At 35.5% G+C, this 13,287-nt stretch overlaps 1 protein-coding gene across 1 annotated transcript in view; it reads right to left on the bottom strand.

Moving 5' to 3' along the window:
• Nucleotides 1-476: 476 nt before the first annotated feature.
• The window catches only part of LOC110037806 (probable beta-1,4-xylosyltransferase IRX10), a 26,107-nt gene continuing 13,296 nt past the window's right edge, over nt 477-13,287 (bottom strand). Inside the window, exons 2-4 of the mRNA XM_020742527.1 lie at nt 2,961-3,349; nt 2,135-2,376; nt 477-1,136 (exon numbers count right to left, since the gene is read on the bottom strand). Coding sequence (XP_020598186.1) covers nt 623-1,136; nt 2,135-2,376; nt 2,961-3,349 — 1,145 coding nt within the window. The 3' untranslated portion in view covers nt 477-622. The remainder of the gene's footprint in view (nt 1,137-2,134; nt 2,377-2,960; nt 3,350-13,287) is intronic.

A 13,287-nucleotide genomic window follows, 5' to 3' on the forward strand; every position in this document is an offset into this window, starting at 1 on the left:
TAAAGGGTGCTTCGGCCGCACGCTTTGTATGGCCTTAAGCACGGGATTTTGCCTGACAAACCAAATTGATAAAAGTGGTTTGTTCGAACTAGTCTATTGGCCACCAAAAAAAGGCCGCCAAAATACCCTGCAGGGTGCCTTCTCAGGCCCGGCCCTATTAATGCATGATTACCCAAAATACTCTCTACATACCCTACTTTATTAGGATTAGAGCGTAATTCAACCAACCTTTTACCTATAAATATGGAGCTCATTTTATAAATAAAAATTATACAATCCTACTATTCATTAATATGTTCTCTCTATTCTTTTTCTCTTCTACATTCTATTTCTTGGGTATTTCTCCAAGATAATTTCGGATTCAATAGAAGCCTTATAACCAGAAGCTAAAATAGCATTATATTTTGCAAGGGCAGCGTCTTCGCAGCCATTTCAGAAATATAAAAACAAAACAATCAATTAAGAGCATAGATCAATTAACAAAAAGCAAAACTATATAATAATTGTAAATTTTCAGTTCAAACTTCTCAGGAACCTACACAAAGTTTCATCAAGTACCAGACTCAATGAAAAATAATAATAATAAAAACACATTCCACCAGAGCAACAGCCATGACTCTCCCTACCAAGGTTTCAAGTCCCCCACCGGACCCGCAGTCCAGTTCAGCCTCAAATCCCCAATTTTCAAATAAATACTCTCATCATGCGGGAGCTTGCGAGCAAGCCCATTCAATACCTGATGAAAGGCATCACCAGCTTGAGCAGGCTGAGGGAACAACATGGCCTGCTTCATCGAAGGGTTGGCAAGCAGCCTCTGCTTTCTCAATATATCCTCCGCAGGAATGGATGTAAGGATAGTGTCTAGGCTTGGAACATCCTTCTCGGCGACGAACACGCCAATGTCTTCCCACGGGATGGCATCGGCGAACGGTAGCACAATGTCGTCTGCAATGATGACTGGAATGCAGCCAAAGATGACGGCTTCGACCAACCTCGGACTCCATGGCGCCCAGCCTAATGGGCAGAGGCAGAAGATGGCACGCTGCATGTCTTCGTAGTAGGTGGTTGGATGCTCCGTTGAGATATCAAAAAGGGGATTATCCTTGAAGTTCTCCCAAACTGATGCTCTCGCGCCCCTGCACGTGGTTCAAACTCAATTGTAAGATTCAGGATCTGTTTGGTAAATGGTAATGGATTCAAGTTGGATTTGACTTAAAGTTTCGTAAAAAGAAAGGTAATTTTAAATCCTGGATTTAGTAAAATTCAGTTTCTTCTCAATTCCACTCGTAATTCTCAGATTTATTGTCAGCAGAATTTAGTAAATTCGGATATACATGATTTATAAATTCAGATTTATGTAATTTACTGAAACTGCTATCAAAAAGTCTCACATGGCTCAAGACAAGGGGCTGCATCGTTGCCCGTGTTACGAGTGTAGTAATGTAAACCAAGTATTGAAATTTTTTAGCATGTTGTTGGATGTCAATCAACTACAATATAAAGTTATGATTAATTTGAAAGTTAGACTATAGTTCAAATCTGATGCATGTAAAAACCGACCGATTTGATAATTTCTAAATACATCTAGCCACCCATCACTGCTAGCAGCTGGCGGCGGCTGCAGCAGTTATGCCGCAACCTCGCCCACTGCCAGCCGTTGTTGGGCTTTATTTTATCATTATTTTACTTCAAATAAAAGGAAATCAAGAAATAGTATCCTGTGTCAATTTTACACCTAGCCAAACTTAAAAATATTTCAAACACTACATTTCAATTTCACTGCATTTCAAAAAATAATGTATTTATATTTCAATAAACCAAATGACCACTAAACTTAGAAGAATTGCATGCATGCCACTCAATTATTATATTATCTCGTACACGAAAATGTGTATGACACTTTCTTTAAGTTAAAATAGTGATATTTTTAATATGATATGAAATATTTGATTGGTATAAATATAAAAGTTAAATTTAGATGTTAGATATGTAAGTAGATATGTTTAAATGGCCCTAAAAAGTATGCACCTAATGCATGTAGCTAACACAACAAGAACCCATGGCCTTCAAATCTTTAGGCTCGCCAACGGGTTTCAAACTTTACAACTATCTAATTGAACTTTCGGTGTATTACCTCGCATAATAACCGCCCTCCGGATCATTCCCGACGTCATAAAACAAACCTCTGAAATACACAAAGATTGAGCGTGGAATGTCCGGAGGAATCAAGTGGGCTTGCATCTTCTGCGGTGGAGCATAAGGAGGGATGGTGATAGAATTCTCCTTCAAGCAAACATGATTCCTCTGCCCAAAAGTTTGAACCAATGTTGCACGCTGAAGCAAAGGAAGAATTCCTCTTTCAATGGCTTTCTCTTCCTAAAAATAATAATAAAAAAAATATGTTAAGGCAACACAGACCATAACAACCTAATGAAGGAAAAATTGCATTTCTAGAAGGCCTAGCAAGACGGCAAGTGATTTACATAAATCATTTTCATTATTTGCAAGGCTGTCTAAAAAAGCGTAGCTAGGGAATAACTCATGTTGGGCTTACTAAGCAGCTCATGTTTGATTCCTTTGTTAAGCAAGTGAGTTGAATACAAATAATTTTTTCAGTGTGATTTATAAATGAGTCAAACATAAACACTTTTAGTCAATTATGTTCAGCTCATTTTCACTCAAATTAGTTAAATAATTAATTTTTATAATAATTTTCTAATGATTTTTTATATTGTATTTATAAAAAAAAGTTAATTTTGCTATTTATTAAATAATTTGAGCTAATTTCGAGTTGAACTTGTTGAAACAAATCGACAGATCCAAATCGGGTAGAACACAAACATATTTATTCACGAGTCATTTCTAACATGAGCCTATTTCAAATAAAAAAAATTTAAACGAGCCAAACACGAACAAACATGAGGCTCGTTCAAGCTCGGTTCGATTACAGCCCTACTTACCTGATAGTGGAAGCATGCTCCAAAGTCATGAGGAACAATGAAGAAATGGTCGGCGCCTTCAGTTCTATTCCAGTAGGGCCAATTGGATGAGATCAATTGTATTGCACTTCTCATCATTCGTGGCGACTTGAAAGGCAAGGGGAGACCATTTGGTGTTAGATCACAGGTAGTATAAACAGGTGTGTAGAACCAATCCGCCTCCTCCGGGTTTAGAGTGCGGACTGGACTGGACATCAAGAAACGGTGCATGAAAATCTCGGCAGCAAACATGTGGGTGAGGCATCTTGGATCCTTCTGCAGTATCTTCTTATTGTATTTGCTGGGAAGCTCATATACAAACACCTTCAATCTTCCAACAGGGTCATCTTCAAGAACGTCACCAGCACTACCTGTATTTAAAGGATTAGTATTACTATACATGAATAAGCTGAGCCTCATTATGCTCTTAAGAAACTCAAAAAAGCAATGAAGCAGATTGTCTCGATGTCTATGCAGAAGTAAATTAACACCTTTGAATAATCTTAATAAGTTGAAAATTCTTTAATCTCGACATATCTCTGAATAATAAAATAAAAGAGTAATGATGTTGGTGAAATCAGTAAAACATAAGTATACCAACAGAGAGATAATCATACATCTATTCTCCCCTAATTAGAACTTATGATATGTCTATCGCAAAATTCTTTATGGCTAAGACAATCGTTCAAAATTCTTTTTTTTCTGAGCTGCAAGCGAAGGTATGTAAAATTCTTAATAAGTCAGAATATTCCTTAGTCTTCTTTGGTATTTATAAGAAATGACAGAGCTATATTCCGCTTATATTGTTTAAATATCATCAAAGTATCAAAGAGAGCTATTAAGGGGTATTGATTTAGCTTCTAATAAACCATGCCAAACTAATCCCGTAATTAGTCAGTTGCAGCGACGCCTTTCTCCTTGTCAATGGATAATATCTTTTTTTAGGTGGCAATTACATACATGCAACCCAAATCCTATGTATTTACATATATGACACCCAGACTTTACTTTTTAGATTTATACCACCCAAAACTATCATATCATATAAAAAATACCACTATCTTAACTTTTAAAAAGTGAAATACACCTTTTCATGCATAAGTAAAATCCAATATATGTAAAAGTTGAAGTTTAGTTGTCAGATATGTAAATACATAAGAATTGAGTGGTATGTATGTGATTTTTTCTAATATAAATTATAAAAATTAACTTTTCATTATGTGAAATACAACTGCTCATGCATAGAAGATTTACATACATATCACTCAATTTTTATGAATTTACACATCTAACACCGTATCTTGACTTTTTACATATATGCTACCTTACCTATACGTTAATGTGAGGTTAATATGGAGCAAACTTAATGACTATTGGTCATACTTGGCAAAGTAGGGCTTTTAGTTGCATCCTTACTGCACATGAAAACATGATTATCCATGATTGATAAGATTGGGAGTTTCAAGCCTTTGTTGAAGATAATGATTTTCGTGGCTTGTGTTTTATGCCTTCATTCACCTTATGTAATAATAAAGAGCATTTAAGAAAGATTTAAGATAGGTTTTAGTCAAACTGGACAGTTTTTTTATTTATTTTGCTTGGTTTATTTTTTACCAATGTGTTGTTGTTCATCTTTTCAATAAGTGACATCTGATCGTTGTAATCTTTTATTATATAATGGCGATGACAAACAATAAGATAAGAGACATTTTCAGTTTAAGAATGTGTGGCTTCAACTTTCTTCTTCATTGTAAATGATTGCTGAGACTAGGCACACCATATGTAAAAAGGAATCATAACAAGTAGCTATTTCAAAGACTTGCTCACATTAGTTACGTACTTAAGGGCTGAAGATATACTAATAATATTTGCAGCTCTAATGTGTTCAAAGTGAGGATGAGCATTGTTAAATAAAAATAAAAATAAAAAAAACAAATCGAATTTATTTAGTTGATTTGATCAGCTTGTTAAAGTATTGGTTCATGATTGTAATTTTAGCATTGAATTTTGATTATTAGTTTTATTTTTTTTTTATTTTCTTTGAAAAAATCAATTAAACAAACTAAATTATATTTATTCCACATTTCAAATTGTAAATTTTAGCAAATATTACTTGAAATTATTCTTAATACATGCTATACAAGCTAAAGATGATAAGAGTCATCATTAAATCTTATTACATATTCCTTAATCTAGAACAAAATCAAACTAACATAGCCAAAGTTTGGTTCCGCTCAATTTAACTTGAAAAAATAACTTGGCTTGTTGAATTTACTAGATTTTAGAACCGAAACAAACCGATTTAGCTAATTTATAAATGAAGCCAACAAAACCGACCAAATGCAGATGCCTACTCAAAACTCAAAAGTTACATTGTCGAAGTTAAGCGAGACTAGTTGCCATTTCAATAGGATTTCTACTCAGAAGTTTGAAGTTATGTGAAGGCCACAAAGAAGGGTAAAGGTTGAGAAGAATGTGGGAGAGGGGTGATGTTGCGGGGCTCTCCTAAATTGACGGTTGAACCACTGGACCAGTTCAAGAAGGGAGGCAAGGGGGATCGGTCAGCCGGCCCAATTGTTTAGGTTAGGGTCACTACCCAAATGCTCCTAGTTATATACTTTTATAAATAGATGTTATTTTATGTTTAGGAATAGTTTTTGCTGAGATATCTATTTGGGCAGTTGTTGGCGTCCCTTTTTTCCTTCAGGGTTGTATCTCACTACGAGAAGGTACTCTAGCTATACTCATCCCGAGGTGGTGTTTATCTTCCCCTATTTCATCACCTACTTCCCCTTTTCTGCTAGTTGCTGCTTCTCCAACCCTTCCAGATATGAACGTAATTCCCTCCAACCCCTTTCCAAATCAATTGCAATTTCTTCCAGCCCTTCAAGATATGCCATAATTCCCTCCAACCCCATTCCAGACCTTCTGCAACTCTCCCCAAACCTCCTAGACCATGCCGCAACTCCCTCCAAACAACACCCCTCTCCAAACTCTTCAACTATTGCAGCATCACCCCAATCAGTCAACACATCTGTAATCCAGTCGGTGTCTGCCCCTGTCGTTGTCACCTTAGAGGGACGTTTGTGTGTTTTGTCCTGTTTTATTCTTATTTTGAAGAATCTTCATTGTAACATTTGACTTTAAGAAATAATTCTTATATTTCTATTGTAGATTGGGTTAACTCCGGTATCATTTAATATGAGAGCTAGTTTAACCCTATTCTTATCTTACGTTTCTAACATCCACCATAAACCTATCTCCCCTAAAAATTTTCTTTCTTGTTCCCAAATCATAGCCCAAATTTGACCTAACTCTAATGCCCACTTGTTGATTTTTTCAAAATTAGCAACCTTAAATAGCATTTTTGCACCCGCAATCAATCTCATATACCCTCTCTCACGTCTCAAACATAAAGTCATGCCACTGAGGAGTCAATAGTCGAAATCCTAATCGAGGGAAAAGGACAAGATGCGTTTATGAAGAATTCACAAAGACGGGTTCAGAAGATTTTTTGGGAGTATGCAGTGGGATACCCGCTAATGACAATAGATGCTTGCCACTTTCGAGGGGAGACAATCCAGATGGGTCACCCGTAACCACAACGGTGACTTGCTAGATTAAAGGCATGGAGTAAATCTCTTCCACCATGCTGATTCTAGGGATGAAGAACCTCTGCCTCGAAGTTTTGACCTGCAAAAACTGAAAAGCCAGAATTTAGAAGTATAGGTGGACTTACTATATTTTGACGGTCACATGGATCCAGATGAGTTAATTGAGTGGCTCTGGACAATGGAATGCGTTTTTGAGTGCTAAGACATACTAGCCACCTACGATTTAAAAAAGAGTCCTTATTTTGAGAGCAAAATCTAAAGTCCATATGCCAACGAGAAGGAAAAGATAAAATTACTATGTCGTCCAAGATAAAATGAGAGATACAACGCCAATTCCTACCAACTCACTACAAACCGGATGTTTTGTCCCCAGTTTCAAAAGTGGAGAGATCACATCACCAGGAAACCACCACATCTTGCAGGCAAAGTTCAATCATAAGATCTTACAGCCGGAGTACACCCAAAAAAACATCCATGCTGACCCTATATGAGAATCTATTTTGGATAGGAGAACGGGTGGACCCAATCCGCATTTCTCAATCTATCCCAGCAAAGATGCCCTTCAAGTGCCACGGGTTTAGGTGTAGTGAATCAAATTGCACAACTAGAAGAGATTGCTTTCACTGATTAAGGAGAAGTTGAAGAAATATAAGGTGATCTGTGAGAAGATGAAGACATTAGAGAGGATTCTCAACTTTCAACCAACAAGGAAGAAACGACATCAATTCCAATTAACCATAGGAAACATATTCCAGCTAAGTTAACAGTAGGTGTTCTAGAAGTTTGTGACTCAGATGTAAGGCGTGTTCATGCAAAGTATGAATTTGTAGTGCCTCGAGCTACCATTTTGTAGGGGTTGAGAGGAGCATCAGCAGGATTGAACTTGGTTGTTCAAAAAGGCAAGACAACCTCAGATAAGAGAAATTCAGAGTTTTCAAATCTATAGACTCATTTCTGAGTTGCCCCTACTACGGAAGATCCCAAATGTCAAAAATGGGGCCCCTTAGTGTCACGTCTTGAAAATTAGATAAAATTATTCAGGTATTAGATTCAGTTCGACAATGTACCCACCATGAGACCAGAGGGATAAGCCCTAGCTTCGAAATCGGTCTTAGGATCTTAATGGGGAAAATTTTCTTCAATTGAATCCAAGTCTTATCAGTGAAGATGTGTCTCCTTAGTGGTTGCTAGTGAGAGTGGCACCGCCCATCAAAGTTTTCATCACAGATTACATCTCAGAGTTGATTTTTCCTCACATACTTCATTATCAGTTACATTCCGCTGAGTACGAGAAGTGAAAGGAGAAAATTTCAGACTTAAATGCCCGAGAGTTACCTTGTGGGAACTTACATCTATATGCAGCTCCAACTCAAGATTGTGTCAAAAGAGAATGCATATTTATTCTATCAAGAAATGTTGTTGAAAGTCAATGCCTATAAGATTGACTTACTAAGAGATTATGCCATTTTACCTATTCGCAATTAGGTCGACCTAAAGTCGTACTACGAGGAACCAGAAGCTTCGATGAATAAAGTTAAAGCTCCCCCAGCTCCGGGAGACTGACGTGGGGCTCTCCTGAATCATTAGACCAATTCAGGAAGGAAGGCAAGGGGAGCTAGCCAACCAAATTGTTTGGGTTAGGGTTGCCAACAAAATTCTCCTAGTTATCCATTATTATTTTCTGTTTAGGGTTAGTTTTTGTTGAGCTTTCTATTTGGAGAACCGTAGGCGTCTCCTTTTCCCTTCAAGGTTGTATCTGATAGCAAGAAGAGGCTCTGACTGTAACTTATCCCAAGATGGTCTATATCTTACCCTAATTCCTCGCCTATTTCCCCTTTTTTGCTAGTTCTCGCATCTCCAACCCTTCTAGACCTAGCCATAACTCCCTCTAGCCCCTTCCAGATCAGCATCAATTCCCTCCAGCCCTACTAGTTCTGCCATAATTCCCTCCAACCCCATTCTAGACCTGCCCCAACTCTCCCCAAACCTCCTAGACCCTGCCACAACTCCCTCCAACCCTGCCAACCCCTGCAGTACCCCTCTCCAAACCCTGCAACTAGTGCCACATCACCCCAATCAGTCAACACATCTGCTGTCCAGCCGGTGTCAACCCCTGCCGCTCTCACTCTAGACGGTCGTTTATGTGTTTTGTGTTGTTTTATTCTTATTTTGAAGAGTCTTCATTGTAACATTTGAATTTCAGCAATAATACTTATATTTCTATTGTGATGTGGGTTAACACCAGTATCAAGTGATGAGAGATTCGAAAACTAATTCCATGCATTTTTTTTTCTTTTTTAGCCTCAAATATTGGACAAAAGCTAGATTAAGAAGATTATGATAGATATCTTAGACCAAGAATTAGAGGATTGTATTCATGGTATGGCTCCTGACCAAGCACCAAGGCCAGATATATTCCCAGCTTCCTTTTTTTACAGTCCACCTGGCTTATCATTTGTAAGCTTTTACTAGCATTCGCTTATTCCTTTCTTTATGTTGCATGCCATCAAAATATTGTGAAATTTATATTGTTCACATTCAAAAGTATCTCATCCTTTAAAATCTAATTGGTTTATATAATTCTGAATCCATTTATAAAGTGACAACCAAGCTTTTAATAAATTGATAGCTAGTTCCTTTGTTCCAAAAACTTGTATCTCTCAAAATATTCCTTGGCTTAAGAACTAGCTCGTCTTACAATCATTAAAGTAATGAATAAATGATAATTAAGCTTAAAACAGAGAAAAGTTATGATATTGTAAATTGTGATTTTTTTTTTTTGAGGTTCTTAGTGGATTTGGATTTTCAATGAAATGATTTTGTAACTTTCTAGTCGGATTCAAGCTCCTAAGTTACTGCAATTATTTTAAGACATGCAAAAAAACTGGTTGGTTTAAGTCTAATGTAGAGCCGTGACATGTCCATTATCTCCTTAACTTTTTTTTTTTTTACTATGGATGTGTTATTTGTTTTATTAAATTCCATGAAGCTAGTTTGTTTTCTGCTTGTTCAAGTAGGGCCTCGACTTACTAATCTTCTTGGGTATCATCAGCACCATTTTATTGGACTGAATCATTAACCAAATAAATTAGTTACATTTCTACGCATCTCAGGGTTAAGATATATTCTAAGGCATAACATTCATTATCTTTTGCATGTGATCTCGTATTGATTAATTCAATCCTCGCATCAATCTCACTGTGTTTGACATCACTGAACTACATTTTTTATGGGATATCATAACTCAAATTTGAGGGAATTTATGGATATTTCAGGGTCATGAGAAGCAAAGGTTCAAGAGGAGTAAACTTGATTGATTGAGAATATATACATTTACTGAAATCTTCAGGAAGTGCATAATCTCAAGCGGAAATGATAAACTTTATTGGCAAGATTAAAATGCATATTATTCATAATCTAAACGATCCAAGGGGAAATTTATGCAAGTAGTATATTTTGGTAATTTCGAGTTCTATAACTGTAGAGGTTGTTCTTGAAGCTGACAGTTGATTTGGCACATTATAAACTTCTATTTGGTTATCATGGCATGCGACAAACAATAAACTTCATTGGATGCCATCAGGTTGTGACAATATTATCAATAATTGTACATAAAAAATACATTAGCTACTTCATCTAATGAGGTGATTTCTATAAATTGCTATGACACTTAAGAATCGCACCACAGATAAGCACACAAGGAGCTATATTACTTCGATTGCATGCAATAGGTTTTCTACACATGTGGCTTCTAAAGTTCCAATAATGTGTTCCTGTTTATGCAAAGTGTCCAAGGATATCTATGGAAAAATCGAGGCTTCATAAATGATCCATCGAACCAAAAAATCATGAACCTTATTCACTTTAAAAAACCTCAATAACCTGAAAGATGATTAATGTCATTTCCTCAAGTCATGGGCAATTTTAATTATTATTCTTCCTACTCATCAATATTCAATCATCCATTATTGGTGGTGTTATATATATATAGAAAATTAATATTACTTTAGCTTATTTTCTCACTAATATAACATCTAATTCACAAACTAAGATTGTTTAAGCTTAATCTATACCACAAGAAGTGGTGAGCAAATTTTCACAACATTTCAACATGATTTGACAAATCTTAACACGAAATACAACATCATAACAAATAATCTAGTAGAATAAATTACTAAATAAATTTTATAAAGATAACTTAATTTTTCTGGTATAAGAGTACTTCAATTAAATGAAAACTTTTAGCATTTATACAATAATATATAGAATATTTTAAATGGTCTTGATTTGCATAAGGTTAAATATAAATAACACCTATAATGCCAATTTCTTTTAATGAAAATGGTTAGAATTGATGAAGTCTCACTTCCAAAAGTTTAAATCTCTCATCCAAAAGTCAATACAAGTGTTTGTTTGGAACAAAAAAGGATGAAAAAAATCTTAACTTTTTAAAACACCCTTTCAAATGTGAGGAACTTCAATTTTGAGAGCTAAATAGTTACTTATATTTTTTAATTTTTTACTATGCTAAAAACAAAATAATATCAAATTGATGAGATGATGAGTTAGAATATTATTTTTATTTAAAATAATAACAAAATGATATGAAGGTGGGCAAGAATGAAACCAAATCTAGCACAAACAAACACAAAAAATCAAATTCACAATTTAAGTTCCTACAAAGCAAATAAAAGTTATTGTGAGTTCAATTATAGTCACTTCAGAAATTGAGATCTAAACACTTACGCATGCCGGCGTCGAAAATAACTAATCATTGGAAATGGGAACTATAAACCATCCATTTTTACATCAAATAGGCTCAATAGTCAAAGATTCATAAAAAGTGATCAAATTTGGTCAACTAAAACATCAGTTGTACTCAAAATCAATAATCATGATACACACAAACATACATTTATAAATGTGTGCAAAGAGAGGGAGAGAGAGAGAGAGAGAGAAGCATAAAGAAGCATAAAAAAGTTTTGGTTTTGAAAAGAATCTCCAAAAAAGAAAAAAACGGAAAACATAGATGTCAAAAATGTAGTTGGTCATAGTTTTTATTTTCTCCGCCAGATGTGGTGGCTGCTCTAACTATCCTTCAAATGATATAAAGTTGAGCGATTCATAATTATGTCATATCGTTGACAGGAAATGCTAACATGAATAAACTTTGCCAAAAAAAAATCCACTTTGGCACACTTCTTCACAAATCAAGGAATATATTCCAGGAATGAAGTGTATGAACCATAATTTTAGGTTGCATCATACTCTAGATTCAACATTTTCCAAGAATGAAAACAAAATGAATTATTTGATTCATTTCTCCATAATCCCCTCCCATTATAATGTTCAGCCTTCAAGAATCGCACACAAATTTATGTTACAGTATGCACACAATCAACAAACCAATATCTGCAAGCAAAAGTAACCCAACTTGAGGAATAAGTAAAATACTTTTTTTCCCACAGTTTGAAGATTGACACTATACTTTCAACATCTTCCATGAGTGAAAACAAAATGAATATTTTCTTTATTCTTCATGATTCCCTCCCCTTATAATCATAACCTTCAAGGATCTCATGCAAATATTTGTCACAACATGAACACAAGCAGCAACAGAAATCTGCAAGCAAACATAACCAAAATTACGAGGCACAAATTACTGATGAAGTTCAATTGTTAATAATTCGTTTAGCAAAGAGATATATATGCTATCACGAATAGCCCTGTATAAATAGATGGCATTTCAACCAGCATTGAAACATGGTACTTAGGCAATTCTATGAAACAGCACATTTGACTTCAATAAATTCTAATATAATCTACCTAATAAAATTCAAAAAATTAGTTGAAATACTCATTAAAAAAACATTTCAAAATCAAATAAATGCACAAAAGTCATCATAATCTTCCAAGGAAAAAAAAAAACTGAGGATATAACGTTCAACATTTTCCATGAATGAAAACAAAATGAATTATTTGCCTCATTTCTACAGGATTCCCTCTCATTATAATCTTATTCTTAACCTTCAAGAATCTCATACAAATATTTGTCACAACCTGCACACAAACAGCAACAGAAATCTGCAAGCAAACATAACCAAACTTACAAGGCACAAATTACTGATGAAGTTCAATTGTTACTAATTAGGTTAGCCAGAATAGAGAAATATATGCTATCACGAATAGCCCTGTATGCATAGATGGCATTTCAACCAGCACTGAAATATAGTATTTATGTAATAACAGGAAGTGTGGGGGTGTGTGTGTGTGTGTGTGTGTGTGTGTGTGTGTGTGTGTGTGTGTGTGTGTGTGTGTGTGTGTGTGTGTGTGTGTGTGTGTGTGTGTGTGTGTGTGTGTGTGTGTGTGTGTGTGTGTGTGTGTGTGTGTGTGTGTGTGTGTGTGTGTGTGTGTGTGTGTGTGTGTGTGTGTGTGTGTATTTTTTTGTTTTGAGAAAGCCCAATGGCTAATGTATTAAACAGAAAGTAGGATACAGATAGATTGTGTGGGACGGCCCAAACATGGCACCCTGCCCACACAATAAGCATCACATGCAAATTGTTCCAAAAAGGAAAAAATACAGAAAAATACATGAAAGACCTAGAGAAAAAAACTTAAAAGTGTCAAAATACGGAGTGTTAGGTAGCTAGAGAGCGACCCAATTTTGACTTACCTCTGCCTCTAGTATATATATA

Source organism: Phalaenopsis equestris, unplaced genomic scaffold (assembly GCF_001263595.1).
Source record: "Phalaenopsis equestris unplaced genomic scaffold, ASM126359v1 Scaffold225318, whole genome shotgun sequence".
Classification (NCBI taxonomy): Eukaryota; Viridiplantae; Streptophyta; class Magnoliopsida; order Asparagales; family Orchidaceae; genus Phalaenopsis; species Phalaenopsis equestris.